Below are 20,437 nucleotides of genomic sequence, written 5' to 3'. Positions count from 1 at the left end.
CTCAGAAGGTAGAAGAGGTAAAAGGACAATTTGTATGATACTTTGTCTTTGCAATTTCCCCCACTTCACATGAAAGAGGGGCAACAGATCCTGGAAGGGTTTTGCAAAGAGAGGAAAAACAGAAGAGACTTGCAACATTTGACAAGCCTAATTTGTGTTTGGTGGGATGAAGTGAAAAGGGATTGTCCTCTCATCTTTTAATGTTTCCATGATGTGTGTTACTAATATTTTTCTGAATAATGCTCTATGTGCTACAGCATTTATCAGGTTAAATCCCAATCTACTTCAATAGCATCTTTCCATCTAAAACAATAGTGAGGAATGTTTTCTTAACAGTAAACTCAAAAGGCATCTATGAATATCAGTTGGGATGTTTGTGCTGCTGTGATATTTCTAATTAGGGGTAGTAAAACCTAACCACTTTGTACATTTATCTTATTACACATGTATCTTATGCTTCTAGATAAGAAAATTTGTAATAGTCCTATTTACCATACTCTTGGGGTTTTTTTCCCCCTCTTTTTTCTTTTTTCTTTCCTCTGATACGAACTGAGTGGATATCTATTTCTGCTTTCATAACAACATCTCCCTACAAATGTCTAAATTATCTTGGGTAATCAACATTAAACAGACTTAATAAATCATTTGATTATTTCATAGAAGACTCTCCTGAATGTTATTACTCTAAATATGAAATTTAAATATCCATTTCTAAATTTATCTTTCAAATCAGAAATCCTAATACATTTTACACATTTTATCAAAAGGCAAAAGCTGGCTTAGCTTCCTCAGAAGATATAATAACCACTATAGTTATGAATAAATATCATGCTAGTAGTCATGAGAATTCCTGATGCATTATTATTATTATTTTAAAGGCTCTTAAAAGTTAAAGGGGTTAATGAACAGTTTTAGTTCTATCCATACATTGACATTAGTCATAAGCATGTAGAAAGAGTGGGATAAATGTGTGCGTTTTCTCACTGTGAGTTGTTTCTTTTCTTTGATTGTTTTATAGCATTGAAGTCGCACAACATTTAAGTTGGGGGTTGGATATGAATTTGAAATTTCTTTTTCCACTATGATGTCAAATGAATTGGAATTTATTTTCAGGCAATTGCATGTTGGGATTTAGCTCTGAAAGGTCCAATATGCTATTGCTTTTAGTCTTGCTCTTCTTTTCCATTGCAACATTTTCTAAACAAAGAATATCAAGTATGATAAACAATTAAGGTGACTGGCTTTTTCAAAAATTTTGGTTAAAGGGAACATCTTACATGTTCTGGTTAAAATAAGCTTATGTCTACTGGACCTGGAAACTTGACTAGGATGCTAGATATCTCTTTTCCTCTCACAGTAATTTAACCTGTTATAATATCATGTATATAGTGTCTAACAATTTTCTGTTGATAATTACTACCTCAAGACACCAGAAAATTACAGGGTGGTTGTTTTTTGTAAGTATGCGTGATTGGGATCTGCAATAGATTCTTTTTTTTATTTATTTTTTTATTTCTGACCTTAGTGGAGTCTGAGGTCAGGTCACTTAATGTCAGTGCTGATTCACCTCGGTCTGTAAAACCCATCAGTGTGATGATATATGCCATCCCCATTTGACAAGAATGTCCTGTTGAGCCAGGAGTCTATTGAAGCTGAGCAGATCTCAACTATTTCCCTCAAGACCTCTTAGCATTTGTTGTAGCCTATAATCTTTTCTTGGCAGTCTTTTTGAATTGATATTTCTTTCCATAATCTTAGTGGCAAGACTTTGCTATGTCCATGCCCAACTAATATCTACAGTAAAGGTGTTTCTGAACTTGCTATAAATTAAGTACCTTATTTTGTACCTGCTTAAAAAGTGAGGATGAACTAGATTGTATTGATGACATCATAAATCATTTAATAATAATCCATGGGATACATAAAACATTTCTATTTGCTTTTATATTATTCATAAAGACTTCAGATGTGTGTTCATAAGGCCATATTGCTGCTCTGTTTGCTACATATTAAACTTTACACAAAGAATTAAAAATATTTATGAAATACAACCATGCAGGGATAAAACCTCTATACTAGTTAATGAGACCTTAAAATAATAATTAAATACATATATGTATGTTTATATACAATATATATCATACTATCTTACCAACCATCTCAAAATTCCTTTTTATTATTTTTTGCCATATGATTCTGGAATATATTAGTCATCTGTTTAAGAATTTATGCCAAGTACTTTGAATATAATCACAAAATCTTAGAATGGTTTGGGATGGAAGGGACCTTAAAGATCGTCTAGTTCCAACCCCCCTGCCACGGGCAGGGACACCTTCCACCAGACCAGGTTGCTCAAAGCCCCATCCAGCCTGGCCTGGAGCACTGCCAGGGATGGGGTGTCCACAGCTTCTCTAGGCAAATATAAAAAGTGCTAACTGTCAAGAGGTAATATTGATCTAGCCGAATTATCAGATTTCCTATAAGGCACTTTAGGCAAAACCTAACACATTTTTCCACTATGCAACAACTATGTAACTGAGAGGGATTTCACATACAATGAGTAATGGTTCACATGTCACACACCAATGAATGACAATTCTTTGGACTCTTTTAAACTTCAGTTCCAAGATAGACACCGCCATTGCATGTCAGGTGTTTCATGCATGTCTATTAAGGAAGACTATAGGGACCTTCAGTGGTTTACTTTTTGCTTTCTATGAGATAAAAATTATACTTTAATTATATAGGCCTGTCTGTATTGCAACATGCCTATATAATTAGAATTCCTAAAGACAGAATAGCATGAAATAACCTTAAAGCTAAGCCTCCCCTTCCTTTTTCCCTTACTCTTGCCTTGCATTTTTGGGCCACTTTTCTCAGAGTTTTAAAAACCCCTTTTCAAAAATTCATCATCATCGTCATCATCATTATGCAGGGAATGGCCTGTTCTGATACTGACCTTAATAGCACATTGAACACTGTTAACTAAGGTAAATCCCACGATCTCAACTTTTCTATTAACTGCATGTTTCTTACAAATTAAAAGTTGTCACCTCCCTCAAAGTGCTAAACCAGGTAACTCTTGAAGAACAACTAAAAAGAAAATCAAGTTTTTTGTTGTTTTCTGTCAGATATGTCAGCTCAGTACTTGGCAGTCAAAATCACTCACTAGAACTGAAATACCAACATCGATTTTTTTTTCTATAATTTTAAACAGAATAAATTCTATGTTGCTAGGAAATGCTATAAATATTTGGCTGTAGATAAAATTCCAACCCATTGTAATTTATCTACATCGTGTAAAGGTAATGCAAAAAAATCCCTGTTTATTTACTGTGGAAGTAATACAGTTTATCTATACATTTATTGTCTAACTTGCTACTCTAGTAGCTTACAGCCAGAAATTGCTGTTTGATACCAATTTTATTATGTTTATTTATGTTAAAATATTTGATCCAATTATATCCATTTCTTCTACTAAACAAAATGTTAAGGTTTGTGTTTGTTTTTTTTCATTCCTATAAAAAACTCTGTGAGCAAAACCAACAACAATTCAAAGTTTATAGCTTGCATTTGAAGGTACTACGTGTTGTATAAATATTTGTCATTTGTTTCATTGCAGTGCCTTTTGGCTTCGTTTTGCTTGTCAGGCATTCTGGCAGATGACAGTTGTTAGAAGCTCTGCAGCCCTTTCGCGAATACTTCTGGGAAGCTTCTCTCAGACGTAGGCAATAGCATGGAAGAAAGTATTGATATGTTTAGTTCAGCTTTTGACTGATTGCCACTGTGAGCTGATTATGCATGGAAGTTGAGCTTTCAGTACCAGGCATGGTTTTGAAAGTAAAGCATTCAGATAATGTGTGATGTTTGGAAAAGGAGAGCTGCACAAAAGGATGGTGAGACAAAGTACCAGGCAGGAAGAGCTCCGTCACATGGAAAGACCAGACGTGGAGCCAGGACCACTTTATTTGCCAAACCATGAGAAAAGATTGCTCTTACCTACGTCAGACAGGGTTTATCATAACCTGTAAAGTAACATTGCGTTTCCCTGAGACACTGCAACAGCATGCCCAGCTCCGTGCTGAATAGCACTGTGGCCTGCCATTTTCTCTTGGCCTCCCAACAAGTGTGCCAGGCTCTGCTTTCCATGGGGAAAAAAAGCTTTGACTGACAGGCATAAGGTAACTGCTTAGGCAGGCTGCCAGTGCTGCAAGGTGCACGCTGGAGTTTGCTTGTCCCACAGGCTGTAGCCTGAGGGATGGATCCTTACTATCTGCCGTAAACCAGGGAAAGAACAGTTAGGGCATTGTACTTTTATTTAGAAATCATTTTCCTGTCAAAATACCCCTCATTAAGAATTACTGAAGGAATCATACTGTAAATCCTTGGTGGCTGTTTTTGGATTTCTGGAACTGAGTAAGAAGCAAAGATAAAGAAAGTAAAACTGCGGACTAGATTATTTAGCAGAGGTTTAAGGTGGAGTGTCTTGTGCTTAAAAATACCCTTGAAAAAGGAGAATTGCTAGGATAGTATAAAGCCGAACGAATGACAAACAGTTATAAATATTAAATGTAAACCCCATAGAGATATTCAAAAGACTGTGACATATACAATCATATTACCACAGAAGAAAAAGAAAACAAATTATTGGAGTGGAGGATATGTATGTTTGCTTTTTAAAAAGCTAAGCATCCAGATGAAACAGGAAATGATTTGGTGCATTGGTTCTGTGGAGAGCTTTAGTCTTCTGCATCAATGGGAAAAAAAAAAGAAAAAGTTTTGGGTTTTTTTTTTAAATAAAAAAATAAAATTTAAGAATATTACAAATACATTTTGAAGAAGTTAAAAAAAAATTACTAGCCAAAAACCATGCCAAGGTTAGGTCCTGGGAAGCTTGTAAGGAAACATGAAACTAGCTACATAGCAAATAAAAATCAACTATACAAATTTTTAGTAGCCTTCATCTTCCCCTAATAACAGTTATTATTCCAACTTTGTCAGGGACAGTATGTCTCGTAAATATTCACTGTTTTAAAGAAATTACATAGATTTTATTTTAAAGTCAATATTGAGTTTGTTAATGAAAATGGCTCGTTCAATTAACTAAATGGCATCCTAAACTCAACTTATATGAAACTCTTTCTTACACAGATTATTTTACATTAAGAAATGATGCATAAAAAGTAGCTTCTCCCCCTTCCATTTTAAATCATTCTTTGGTAGATGCTCTAGGGATCGCGATTTTAAGCAGACAAAACTTTCTGAACAGTGGCTGTAAGAACTGCTGTTTTATGCAATCATCTTACTAGTGTTATGGAAGTGTCAGTTATGTTTTTAGAAGCTTGCATTTAATAGTTATTATGACTGTTGTTATTTCTTTATCATACAAGTCCTGGCTTGGACAATATAAAAACCTGTTTTCAGTCCAGTTATGTTGCAGGCTGATTGCAGTATAGTCACCTGTCTCCTTTTTCCTTATATTTATATTTTTGCAGAAATGGAACAGTAAAGCAGAAGCTGCTGCTTGTTTTATATTTAGTAAGGAAAGCAGTTAATACAGAAAGCTATACATTCTTCATTTCTCTGTATGCAAACAATTGTGATTTTTTTCAAATTTGACACTACCAGATTTCCTACATTAGACGCCTACTTTCATAAGGTTTTTTGTATATCAGAGGGACCTCCCCAAGTAGGACATAGCAGAAAAACATTGTGACCCCCCCCAAGTAGGGTATACCAGAAAAACATTGTTAACAGCCTTCACAGATACCCCACAACATACTTTTGTTCATATTCATTGCAGTTCGTTATAGTTTATCATGTTATGCATAGCAAGAAAGCTAAATTTTAATCCACTGTCAGGTTCATAAAAATAAGATCCATTTGTAAAAGCTGCTCTGTTATTGAGAGGTTGGTGAGACAGCTAGCAAGAGAAAGGGGTACCTTATCTGATATTGGAGGGCAAATCCCACAGATTTCCACTGCTGTTAAAATACTGGAATTTGGTATTTCTTTTCTTCCCACGTATCATTAGGAAAATTCTCTATATATTCTTTTTTGGCAAATGACATGATGTTGGGAGGCACAACTTCTCATCTATATTCCCAAGCAGCTGGATAATAACTGAATTGTCTTCTCTTTGGTAATTTCAGGTAAATAGGAAATGACCGTGACATTGACTTGTGGGAGAGGATGGAAATATTCAAAATCAGGCATTGGTCACTTGAAATATAATATATGCAAGTAATTTCAGTGGCTTTCCTTACTTTTATCAGGTCACAGCTGCTGATAATGATGCCTTACTAGTAATATAATTTATCAAGTTCTTTCATTTGCAATAACATTTCTGACCTCTGCAAAACGATTCCCCATTGTTCATTCTTCCTTACTTACTGTCTCTACCTAATTGGTTTCATTTTTTTTTTATTTTGAGCATTGTCCCTGAGTTAAAGGTTCGAACTGTAACTCTACAGCTATTATTTTAATTGATACTGCTTTAATTGAATCTGCTTTTTAGATATTCATAAGGAATTAAACAGAACAAGGACACAGAATATGATTTTACATCAGGTGACATGCTTTATACAACTTCTTCCTCCCTTTATAATTATTATTATTATCATAATAATTTGTATTCCTTTCCATCTGCTCAGCTCTAATTCATCTCATAGTGCATGCACACAACTATGCAAATAGACTGAAAAATAACTATCTAAAGCTAAAGTAGGAAATGGCAGCGGAAAACCGGAGCGTGTGAAATGATCAAGGAGATCTCTTCTGCCAAGCTGAGCATATGTATCGTTTTACACCAAAGTATTCAGATTGGGGTGGTGATGAAAGAACATAATATTATGTTCTTTCAATATATTAGGCTCCTTGTGAAGGAAGATCATCCACGGCATGAGGTTCAGATGGAACAGAAACAAGCAATGCAAGTAATTTTAGAATATATGAGAAGAAATGAAAATATTTAGATTAAGATCTAGATTTTAAAAATATGTAATTATTCAAATTTCACAGAAAATTCTTGTTATGAGAAATGTTTTCCTTTCTATGCTGGTAATTTATTTGTGTTTTTTTTAGTATTTTAATGAGAAGAGCAAATATAGGAATAAATTAAATAAGTGGAAAATTGATAGTTTACGATTAGAATAAAATTAAGCATTTTGAAGATCAGTGTCACTTGGTAGTTGGTAAAATTAGGCTTTTTTACTGTTTCCCAATTTAGAGCTTAAATCTTTTCTATTATTCTGTTACTAAGCTTCCAATTAATATAACTTAATTAACACTTGAACTAAAGTACAGAATTTTAGATGCATCACATGTTTTCAGATGAATATTTTGACACATATCACTGAAATTATATAGTCCTTTGATGTTGAAATCAGATTTTTTTCTTTGAAGGAATAATCCATATTTTTATTGTCCTTTGCACTTGTAAATTTATTTTTCCCTTTCATTGCAAACTAATGTATATTTTAAACGTTGATCTGCTGCCAAATAGGGCAAAGTTGAATATATATAATTTGTATGCAAAGGACTAAGCTACACTTTTAGAAAGATGTTCCAAATCAAGTTCTCCTTTCTTCAATTTTTTCTTTGCATCCTGTCTTCCTTGCCAGCCTGTTACACTGCATAATCCGACCTGTGTTCAGTCTTAGGCAGATCTGGGGCAAAACATCTCCCATGTTTGCCCTGGTTTTACTCTTTTGCAGGCGTTGCCTGATGGCTGCTGTTTCTATTGGTCTTCCCCCTTAGAAAATGACATCAGGTCTCCTCTGATAAAACTTAGCAGTCTTTCTTAAGTAGGAGGGAAAGAGATAAGATACCAAAGAAAATGAGTAGATGCCACATGGTTACCCTGAGACATCAAATAATTAAAGGAGGAAGGGGGCCAAAAGCAAAAACATAGAAAATAGAATTGGAATGGGACATTAGCTATTGCCTACTCATCCCTGGAGGCATCCAAGAATTTGCAGGGAGAGCTCAGAGACAGCAGGGCAGTGGGATGGCTGTAGGTCCCACCAGCACCAGAATCCCACTTCAGGGGTGGAACTCCTGGAGCTGTGAGTAACAAGCTTTAAAGACTGAGAGTAAACAGGTAAGGAAGATTCTGGAGAGCACCATCTCCTTGTGTTCTCCTCTGCCACAGAAAGGGCATAAATCTGGACACCCAGTCGTCATATCCATGTCCATTAGTCCGTGGAGAGTTTCCCAAATTACGCTTCTGGGGAGCTGCAGAATTAGGTCAGGAAACAAGCTGTCCCCCCAGAGACTGTCTGCAGCAGGACCTCGGCCTGATAGGCAGACTTGTAATTACCTTAAATTCATCAGGCTCTAATTTGATTAGCCAGCTTGACAGTTTGATGCCAGAGTTTATTAAAAAAGAAAAAAAAAAAAATAAAAGCAAGCAAAATCCCTGAGATCCCAAATCTAAGAATCTGATTCTCACACAGTGGTATGTAACATGTTACCTGGCTCTTACAAAGTATTGCCTTGTTAAATGCTTATCCATGCTTAACTGTAGTCTTAACCTGAGTTTGAGGTAAGTCCGTTCTTTATTTATTTATTTACTGTTCTTTTTACCTCTATGGTAAAAGTAGACAACTGTAGATTTCTGTCTGTAATGAGCTGGTACATGTTTACCTAGATTTCTTTTTTATTTTTATATTAACATTATTACAATCCTATGTTTTTGCTACAATTTTAGAGCAGAGGCCAACTTGTAAGAAGAGGCTGCATTTATTTATATCACATTTTAGCTCTTAATATAGGTGGGATTTATTTTGTTTTCTTTTCTTGCGTGATTATTTTCGAAAACAGTAGGTTGAAGTCCAGACTATCACCACAACCTAATCTTTCATCTGCTTTTCTGGACTGAACGTACCTCAGAATGCAATTGTTTACTTCCTCCTGCCCCACCCCCTATTCCTTCACCCACCCCCACCCCAAAAAACCCCAACCCACCCAAACTAGAGATTTTTCTTTCTTGTGATAGACCAAATATGCTTGATTAATGTTGATTTGAAGAAAATTTATTTAAATTTCAGATCTTCAGAAGTCAGCTTGGATTTTTATCTGCCTATGACTACCAATGTACTTTCAGTAGTTTCTGTGGAACTTGTTTACATTAATATTAAAGCTACTAAACACTGGAGATTAACATTCAAAAGTTGTAAGAAAGATGAAACTAATCTTCTGTGAAATTAGGCCAAGGTCTGCATAGATATTGAGTTAACACATAAGGGAAATGAATGCATTTTAATTGTTTTTCTTTCATATCTGGAGCCATTCTGGAAAAGCAGAGGTTTTTATTATATTTCATAAGATTAGGAAGATAGAAAAAGTAATTTGACTCATGGGTCAGTTTTTATTAAATAGGATATTAGGGGGTGGTTCTAGTCAACAATGGAGATAATGTAATATATGGCAAATCAACTTCTTGAATTACAAATGTCATTTAAATACAGTCTAATAAACCATATGCAGAGTATATGTAGAGGTGTTATTTTAGTACCAACAAATCAGTATCTTCAAACCAAATTTGTAAAGAAAGGTAAATGTAATGTGTTCTTCCCATTCTCTCAGCTGGTGGTTTGGGTACTGTTTGATTTGGGTTATTTGGAGTGTTCTTGGTTTTTTGGTGGTTTGTTTTTATTTTAGTAACCTTCGTTGCTTTCCTATATCTGGGGAGTTTAGATTTATTGTCTTCTGTAAAGTGCTATCATTAGGGATTAGAAGTTAGTATGCAGCAGTAATACTTCTGTAGCCAGGCAATATGATGGTAATGCTTCCATTAACACTGTTTAACTTTACAAGGAATTTCTGTTTTATTGTGTGTATCAGAAACCTCACGTTTGCTACTTTTATGAGGGTTGCTTTAGTAAAGATGTGTTTAAAAACAATGAATGTTTGGGAAACCTTATTTTTCTTTATATGGAAGGCTAACCATACTTCTTGGCTGATTTTAATAATTAATGGCCATTGTTTCTTATCTCTGCCCAGGCCTTGTATTTGCTGTTGTGATTTTTTTTTAAAAAAAATACAGATGGTTTTTTCCCTAGTATATGTTTGCAATGTTGCCCATTGTGTAGTAGAGTTACACCTCGCCTCCCTACCTATAGAAAACAATCTGGGCATGACAGCATGGAGCTTTGTGTTGGCTTATTTATTTTCAGCCTGTTCCTATATTTACTCCAAGTACTTCAGTGCTGTTGGATTTGAACTACGCCATTCTCTGATTCTTCATTTCTAATATTGTTGGCACAGAAAAATGTGCTTAGTTAAAAATCTGACTGCTTTGAATGCAAGTAAGAGAACCAAGTGGCCCAGTCAGTACTGATGATATACTTCATTATTTTTCTTCACTGTGTGTGTCTGCTTTGGCATATTTGGACTCAACTGGCAATGTTAAATATCTTGAAAGAAAACACATGCTCATAAATATTTAGATTCAGGAGGTTGAGAAATGTTAGATATCATTAAAACAATCAATTTCATATTTTCACTATGACTTTTCCTGATTAAAAATTCACCTTTAAAACAGTTTCATATACTAGAGGTGATAAATTATTTCACATACACAAAAAAACCCCAAAAAACAAAAGAGAACTCTGATGTTGGGGTATTCATTTTGTTTTGATTTGGTTGATGTGGTTTAACTTTGTTTTAAGTTTTTGTTCGTTCTTTGGGATTTTTTTTGGAAAGAGTGTGTTTTGTCTGACTCCTAAGATATACCTACCATAATAATTGGATTGGTGGGTCTTTACTTTCTTTCCCTTCTTTCTATCAATGTATAAAACTTGTATTTTAACATTTTATATAAGTGTATATATGTGTAGTGTTAAATTGCTTCATGTTACTTTTTTTCCCCACCAAATCATTGGCTTCTGGTATTTTTTTTAGGTGTCCAAAGATCTTCCAGAGAAACAAAAAGAAATAGAGATTCTGCTAAAGGATTTCATCGAACTTGATCAACAACTAAATCAGGTGATACTCTGGGTAACACCTGTTAAGAACCAGCTGGAGCTTTATAATAAAGTTGGTCAACCAGGAGCTTTTGATATTAAGGTAAATTTTCTTCCATTTCAAAAAAGCATCAGGATATTTAGAAGTCAAAAAGTCAGTTGCAGCATCAGCTGTGCAGTTTCTATTAACAATATAGCTTTGGGACAGAAGTTGGCAGTAGTCCCCGGAAGTTCAAAGTTCTATGAATTAAGGAAAACTTTTATTCTTTTCCATTAAACGTTTTCTAGTGACAGGGCAGTTTATAGCTAATAGTTCCAAGGTGAAATATAAATATAATCTAGTCTTTTGTGTTTTCATATACATGAAACAGTAACTCCAAAAGCTGATACATCAGGTTTTAACACAAAGCAAACTAAAATATAGAATATCAGTGCTGGACCATTTAACATGTTGCATTCAAGTTAATATGACTACATGAAATTCAGAATAGTTAGTGCCATATCACGATTCTCATATTGCAAGTAAAATTATCTAACTGCACAGGTAACAATTCAGCAATCAGTGTAGCTGATTGTCTAGTAATTGTGAGTAAAATATTTGTAATCTGGTCCTTGATATGTATTTACATATTTTTTTAAAAAAAGCCCATATATGGGTTGGGTGAGGCCAGAGAAATTAAGGATGAGAAATACACATTAAGAATCAATTCGTCTGCCGGTGTACACTTAGACCTTTTGACCTTGCATTTTGTCTACACATATATGAGCTTATCTTCACATAAACTTGGAAAATATTTTAAATACAATAGGTTACTGAAATCCATGAAATGTCTCTGGTTTATAGTAGCTGAGCATCTTGTTCACCTAGATAAAGATTAAACAGAAGACACTGAATTTTGTATTGATTTTGATGATGCAATTTTCAGTGAAATAAAAGGAAAAAAAGGATTTAAAACATTTCTTGCCTTGCATGAAATGGAATGTTACCTCCTTCTGAAGATGTGTAGTTTTGCTGAGCGTGTTAAATTCACTTTAACTCAGTTTCTTTTAAAGAACTGTTTTAATGCCAAAACACTTTTTACGTCATACAATCACGTTATGTAAAACAGTGAATGTCAAGTCCTGTTGCAGTCCTATAATTGACAGAATGAGTTCAGGAAGACATTAATTTTTTAACAGATAAAATTAGTATAGTTCTTTGCAAATGTTTCTCTATATACTACATAAGTGATGAAATTTTGTTTTCAAGAACATTATCTATCCTTGTTTTCTGTATTTTAACAAAAAAAAAATGTGATTCATCGATTTGTTCTTATATTTTTTCCAATCTGTTTCCTTTAATTCTAGATTGATTCCACCATTAAAGTTTATATAAAATAAAAGCAGGGCTAAAATTCTACAAATTCTAAGACTATTGCTTTCCATACTGTTTGTGAAAGAAATGATCTGCTGGGCTCTTTCAGTCCTCTTACGGTGATGTGACAAGAATATTTCTGAAAAACTGTTGAAAAAAAAATCTGTAGTCCTGAAGCAGTTGGGATGAAATCGAGAGAGGTAGGGGGAACAATGAAGAGGCAAACAAAGAAAGGCAAATAAACTTTCTCTCTGTGAAAGACCCTACCGTATTTCTTCCATGGATAAATTTAGATTACTTAGATTTAAAGTTTGACCAGTTTTGATTGTAGATTAAAAAGCTAGTTGTTTATACTATTGTAAGGGCTGTAAGCAGATGAAGAGTGTTAGCTTTTATCTGCATGTTAGCTATCTGGCTGCCCTTAAAAGACATCGGCTTAAAATTTTAAAATGTTGTTGACTGATGATTTACCTAGACTTAATTTTCTTCAGGGAGAGAATGTTTTACATTAAGGATTCTATATTAAATGTCTGTGAAGGCAAATGGGATTCTTGAACGTTTTTAAGGTTAAGGATAAGCATAGTAAAAGTTTTGAGACTGTTAATTATGACAAAACGTACAACAAATATGAGTTGATAGAATGCAGGAAAGCAGCCTATTTGTGATTATATTCAATTTTATATTCAACTTCAAACACATATTTCAGATCCATGTTAACATGCTGTCCTACATTGGGTCAAGTATGTGCATACACATGCTCTTGAATCATTGTTGGCATGATTATGTTTACGTGTATTTTTAAATTACTATCCTGTATAGCTAATGCTACCTTTAAAAAAGTAAGGACACCTGCATGATTACCTATAGGAGGGATATATTCAACAACATCTTTTACTCTGGTGTTCCCAAATGCTATATAGTATTCAACACATATTCTACCACCATTTTAATTCCTCCAACAATATCCAAAGAACACTGAAGTATCTTCTCTAGCATTTAATAATTCCATTTTTCAGAAACAAGCACAATTCTGATGATCGCCTAGTAGAACAAAAAGGTTATTGTTAAAATAGAAAATATATGGGATGAGAAATTTTACAAAGAATCTTTTTTGATACTCTAAGAATCTGGAAGGTATGAAGAAGAGGTTTAAAACTTAATGATCACACTTGTGAGTATAGCACTGAACTAAAAAAGACCAGGCTCATATAACTCCTTAGGAAAACCAGACTATTTTTGTTACAGAATTTGACATAATGGCTTGCAAATTTTAATTTTCATTTCAATTGGGACATTGTCTTTTATAAAATTTCTCTCAATGTTCTTCATACTATTACTAAGCCTGCAAGTTAATGTTCTTCTCTTTCCTCCTCAGCTGTTAAAGTCCCTTCCATTCTCTTTCAACCCTCCCTACCCCCCCCCCCCCCCCCCCCCCCTCTTTTTTCCCTAATGTATACTTTGGAAAAGAGTTCCAAAACTAATGTGAGTGGAAAAGATTTGGGCATAGATTTTAAGTACTGTGAGGATATTCACTTCTAAAAGCCATAAAATACTGAGTGTTGGAAATTTTATGACCTCAGATACAGGTGGAAATCAATGGTGAGAACAACAGATGGGGTGGGATAGATAGGAGAGAAAGAGGACAGGAGTATGTGTTTGTTTTAAATTAATGCATAGAAAGTCTTTATCAAGTTATCAATCTTACATTAAAATAATGCACCTGTTTTAAAGCAAGTTTCTTGCATTTTTACTTACCTGTAGAAAATTTCAATTACAAAAATGTGTTAGCTGAAATTAAAACTTGATACACTAACCAAAGCTTATCTAAAACACTAATTAGAATTATTCTGACAGAAATCTCCAAAATGCAGTAATTTATTTATTTAAAAACTATAGCAAACTTTACTTTTGGCATCCATCTATAATATGGTAATTAACATCAGTTTCCTCCATAAATCAGGGGATATAATAAATGCATGGTCTTATCAGAGAATCTCATTTAGCTTTTAAATAATATTGATCTATATAATATATGCATAACAAATAGATAAAGGGGAATATCTGTGGACTTCACTAGCACAGTTCATACTGATGACTTGCAGTTTCTGTGATTTAAAAACTGATTTAAAAGTGCATAAGTATTTCCACTTGTGCAAAACTTGCATATTAAAAGTAGGTGAGAACTCCATAAATTTTACAGTTCCTTAGAAGAATGATGAAATAAAAGCACCATCAGTGTTAACTTTTAAGGGTGGCACCAAAGAATTTCTGTGAGTAGCAAAGGTGTAACCAAAGGAGAAATTGTTACATATTGTTACAGAAAGCTTCACAAAACCGTAAGATTTTCAAGACCCAAATACATAATTGTGATTGGTGAGAGGTAGATTAAAATTCCTCCTGTAGATCTTACAAGTACATCTATATTAGTAAGTAAAAAATGGTCAGGATTATATTTTGGTTTACAGGCCAACTGACAGAGCATAGCTTATATCCTTGCAGCAGCACTCTTATCCCTAAAGAAGATATCTGTATCCTGTTGCTGCACCTGTGGCTCATGCTAATCCCTGACCATGCCTGCGCAGTATCTCAGACAGTGCAGTTTGGCTCATGAAGCAATGCTCGCAATTTGACGGTGTGGGCAATCATGCTGCAGCGCTTGAGCATACACCCTCTCCCCATTTAGTTCATTTCTCCTCTCATCACATGAAAATCGAGGGAAGGATGAAAACTGGTTATATGAAAAAGAGAGGTTCAGTGTCACTGACATAATTCATCTTTTGTGTAATTTGACTTCATCATACAGTCCCCTTCTGCTTTCCATTCATAGCTGTATGGATCTGTATGTTCTCAAACCAGAGCGTTGACTATGTGCTTCCATGTACATGAGGTTATAGACATGATGGCACTTGCTCTAGGGGCAGTAGGACCACTAATAATGCTAAAATCTTCCATTTAGCAGTTCCTAAAGAGTTTTCTCTTATGCCTCTGCCCTTGTACATATCCTTGCAATGCTAAATCCAGACTGGTACCACTGTTGACTGTGATTGTGTCCACCCAATGCTCTGTAGCCTGCCTACATCCTGGATTTCAAATTTCCAAGTGGTGTCTTGCCCTTGGACTAGCATAGGATGTCTTGGTGTGTGTTCTTGCCCAATGTGATATAATCATTTATTTAAGAAAAGGCTCTCTGGCTGTTACCTTGCTGTTACCTTACATTTATTAACCCTTTATTAGAGAGGCATTTGTAAGTATGCTGTTATCATTGCTCTATGCTTGTTTTAAAGAATCACAGCACGGCTCAGGAAACACCTGACAATATAATTTTTCTTCATAATTTTCTTGACCATAATTTAGAGACTGCAATGCCACAATTAGAACCCAGGCTTTCAATTGGGCACAACATTTAGCAGTGGTTTCCAAAACCTCAGGTAGGCTCTAATAACTCACTCATTTCTCACTTAATAAATAAGAGTAGAGAAAGGATTCTTTATTCCCAAGATTTAAAAAACTTCTGTGGCAGTATTTGCTTCACTTATGTTGTTAATCCTTAATTACAGTTTTCTTCTACAAACAGTCAAAGTTGGGGTTTCTTTTTGTTTTTGTTTTTGTTTTTTTTTAATTAAAACCTTGTCCCAATAAATCAACATTGAAACACATATTTGCAAGCTACTGGTTTAAAGTATTAGGATAGATCTCAGTTCTTTTTAAGTGCTGAATATTTTTTTTACTACATTGACATAATCTCCCTTCTCATAGCAGCATAATGCAGACCGCTCCTGTGAAATACTTATGTATATGCATGGGGAAGCCATGAAATCTACATCTATAAGAGTTTCTAGACTCTACTGCTGCTTGTGAGAACTGGAACACTTCCAGGTTTGCAAAGTACCTTCCATGTAGCTTCTCACGTGTCTAGAATATATAGTCTTTTACTCTATGAACTTCTCCAGTTTTCCAGGCTAACAGTATGACTCCTCGGTGGATTCGCTCTTTGACCTGGAATTATTCTCAGTCTAATAGCTTTTTTGCATGATTTAGTATTCATACTTCACAGACTTACTCAGATGAAATCATCATGAATTTCCAATGTTACAAAACAGTGCAAAGAAAATACTACAAAAATAGTCTACATCATAACACAGGAAGAGATTAAAATACTTAATAGTGCAGCTTTATTTGTAGTACAGCTTTTGCCAGCACTGGTGCCTAGGTTAATAGTGTTACAGTCATTGAATATAGCTGTGCCAGGAGACACCTTCCATGTAGACATGTTGAAGTTCAACTCTTACTATGTCATTGTGTTTTTATGTGCTGGTAGATTTTTTTACCAGTACTTCTCCCAGCACAAGTGACATGTAGCTAGCGAAGCACATTTTCCTGGTCTTGCTTTCAGTTTATGTTGAACAACTTTATTTTTCTTAGCAGTTTATTCTTTCTGTGTCACTGCATATCCACAGCTAAACATGGGCATTTTGCAACTCCTGAGCACTCAGAGTTAATGGTTTTGCTGGTTGTATAGCCACAGTCCTTAGTCACATAAATAAACGTGAATCCCAAGAAGTGATAGCTGCTCTTCAGCTGTTAATGCAACCATATCCTCTCAGTGCAAAGCCGGGGTCCTGCAGGATAACATGGATGGTATGAAATATTTTCTTTCAATGACTGAACTTTGACATAAGGAAGTTTTATTTAGCCTTAAGAGATCTGTTTGGATCTCTACCCAAACAGCACTAGCCCCAGTAACTTCTGCCTTGCTTGCTGGGCTTTCTGAGAGTACCCTTGCTTCTTTCAAGTCTGGGGAAGTTTCATAGTATTTTAAGTTATATTTCCCATGGTACTTTGGTACTTCTTTGGGGTAGAAATGTACAGGGAGGGTGATATCCATCTAACAGCAGCAGATACTAGACTAACATCAGAGCAAGCTGTGTAGCAGTTACTGAGGTGCAAACATGCACAAACTTCTAATAGGATGATCTCCACCTTCCTCTTTAACCTAGACATTATTTACAAACTTTCTGCCAGATATTCTTTTTGTCAAAAATATTAATATAAACAAGGACTCATAAAACAAGCCCTCATATACTGTTGGATATTAAAATTTTATATGAAAGAGCTGTTATATAGAAACAGTTACAGATATTGCATGATATATGGCAGCCCTGCAGTTGACTTTGAACAGACACTGTTTGTTGTCTGTCAGAGATGTGCATAGAATTAGTAGAGCTGGTTCGATATAAGGTCAGAAGATACTGCTCTGAGCATCTAGTCAGACCTGCTCTATAAAGTAATCGTTTCAGTTCTTTGCATTATTTCCTGCTTGAACGGCAGCACACCTTTCTCAAAAACAAACAAACCAAAGCAAGACCAGGTTCTAATTTCCAGGTACAGACAGTCATCCACATCTTGTGGTAAATCACTTCAACCGTTGAGTTAAAACCTTGCACATTTTTCCTCGGCTGTGTTTGTTTAGCTTCATCTTTCTGTCACTGCTTTGTTTGCCAAACTAGAGAGAGCTCCAATACTGCATTGACAGTAATCAAATTTTCTTCTAAACTGTGTTTGTTAACTATCTGTTATTCTAATTTGGTCAAGAAAGCATATATAGAGTTTCTAATTAGTATTAGTCCAAAAAGCAATTATTGTTGTGGTCAAAGCAATTATTTTTGTGGTCCTGATAATAATGTGTTTATCTTTAATCACAAGCTAATTTTGGCTAAGTCAGCTAATCAGAGTTTTAAGTCGGTAGCAAATGTTGCTATAATGGAAGGTATAGTCACTTTTGCATTGTCTTCTTAATGGAATATTTAAGGACATACATGAGCACTTTGAAATGTATTTATTCTGATCCAGCCATCCAAATTTAATACACTTAAACCTTTTAGGGATATGTTATTCTGAACATGAGGCTATAGACCCATACTTTACACTTTGAAACAGCTTTGCCTACGGCATCAACAATCCGTAGAGCTCCAGATTTATGGCTAAAGGAAGTTATGCAAGTACTGACCTTTATTTCCTCCCACTGACTGTTCTGCTGAAATTTATTTACTTCACCTGCAAGAAAACGTAAGAGGGGAATCCTGGAAGAAAGGGTAATGAGTGATACTTCACTAGCTGGCAGCTTAAGAAAATACCTTTAGAAAGTCTAACCAATCTTTTCTTTTGAATTCTCTCAGTTTTCCTCTAAATATTTGTTTCTTCATAGTCCTGTTTAATCCTATGTGTGATAGGACTCCAAGTAAAAGAATTTTTATTAGATATTCCCAGAGCTTTTTCTTACAGGCAGAACATGAGGAGGCTTCAAAGAATTGTTAGATTCAGAAGTTAGGTTTCAGTCTAACAGAACTAGAATAATAGGGCTTTCTTAAATACATTAAGATCAAAATGACTAGATAAGACAGACCATAAGTAAAAGCTTTCCTATCACAAGCTACTGCAACTGTGACTAAGATAAAATTAACATTCTGCAATCTGTTACAGTCAGATTGCACTTTTTTAATGTAGTTCATGTAACATTTGTGGAGTGCTAAGGCTTTAGAAAAATACTTTAGGTGGGAGCTAAAGGGAGCTTTTTTACAATCAGAAAAAGAACCTCTTATATCCATATGTGTGCAGACACATATAGTAAGGAACTTTTATTTTATTGTGACATAATCAACAAGAAATCATTATCTAGATTTAGAAACACGAATATGTACAGAATATAAAGTATCTTGTCTAGTAAGGTAGAGATAAGAAAAGTTTACAAACAGGTTAGTGCTAATATGTGTTTAGTTGCTGCTATTTTTTTAGCTGTTACTATGGATTATTTGCTCTGGTATCTAGTGTTTGAAATCTGTGGGTCAGTATTCTTAAAAAGCCGAGCATTCTAAATCTTCTGAAAAATGTAAGGTTACAGATTTCTTCAGAACTGCTCAATTATCATAATAAAACATGCTGATTCTTTTTTTTTTCTTTACTATCCTTAAGTGCAGTCCAGAGAAAACCACCTTAGTTAACCAGGAAAAAACTAGCTAGTACTTTTGATAGCTTTTAGTTATAATAGCAATCTTTAGTTAATGACATTTTCAAGCAAATGTTCATCCAAAGAAAACATTCTAAGTTTCTGAGACAGCAGAATTTTATTTAGTGAATTTCTACTTCAAAGACAAAATTCTGAAAGAGAAGAAATACTGCAGAATGAATTGAACATAACTTTTTACTGGATAGAACAATCCCTGGAAAAGATTAAAATCTTACCAACAGCTTATGTCCATTACTTCTGAATTTTGACTAGTGGTAGTCCAGAAAACAAAGAATGTGAGGAAAAACTAGTGTCAACTTTCAGAACTTAGTAAGTATTGTAATTGTTAGGGTTCTCTTAGTCGGGTATCATTGCTAAGATTAAGTGAAGTTAGTATGTTATTTTTACAGATTTTAAATAAGTAAAAAAAAAGTCATAATTTTATAAAGAAACAGTTCTATCTATGACATAGATTCAAAGATAATTTTAATTATAGGTTTTCTAGTTGTCTTTACAAAATAAGTAGTACTAGGTTCATTTTACATTGTTTATGTTTCATGTATGATGACCTACCCTGTATTCATAACAGACTCCAAGTAAACAGGTAATTAGCACTGGATATAATAAATATCAGTCTACTGAAATACTTTTCAAAGATTTTTAACTCCGTAGCCTTGTTCATATTAGAAAATACCACTAACTCATTACAGATTAACACTAACTCATTGCAGATTATAATCCACAAAACTCTGTCAGTTTTAATGCATCCTAAGTAGTGCCAAACTATTAGAAAAAGGTAGAAAAGAAAAGAAAAAAAAAAAAACAAAAAACAAACACCTACCAGCAGACTCTTTCCTAAGCATTTACTTGCTGGTAGTCCTTGAAATAGAAAAAAAATAAATGTGAATAACAAAATCTAACTGTTATTGGTATTTTGAATATTGAATCTATTGTCAAAAGCAGCAGTACATCATGTTGTGACTACTGGGCTCTGCTTCTTTAACTAGCATTAAGGTACCTATTGTTATGTAATTGGAGTGTAGTTTTGCAATATGTGACCACAGAGTGAAATCTCTAGCTGTGGTGTGCCAGATCATTACCACCAGTACATAA

The 20,437-nt window shown here is 34.5% G+C and overlaps 1 protein-coding gene across 12 annotated transcripts in view; it reads left to right on the top strand.

The window, feature by feature from the left end:
* Positions 1 to 20,437, top strand: part of DMD (dystrophin) — a 1,160,159-nt gene that overhangs the window by 764,804 nt on the left and 374,918 nt on the right. For all 12 annotated transcript variants that reach the window (XM_055801176.1, XM_055801179.1, XM_055801178.1 and 9 more), the window contains one exon: positions 10,906 to 11,070. In XM_055801176.1, coding sequence (XP_055657151.1) covers positions 10,906 to 11,070 — 165 coding nt within the window. The remainder of the gene's footprint in view (positions 1 to 10,905; positions 11,071 to 20,437) is intronic.

Source organism: Falco peregrinus, chromosome 4 (genome assembly GCF_023634155.1).
Source record: "Falco peregrinus isolate bFalPer1 chromosome 4, bFalPer1.pri, whole genome shotgun sequence".
Taxonomy (NCBI): Eukaryota; Metazoa; Chordata; class Aves; order Falconiformes; family Falconidae; genus Falco; species Falco peregrinus.
The sequence above is the reverse complement of the archived record's forward strand: the minus strand, read 5'-3'. Positions and strand labels throughout refer to the sequence as shown.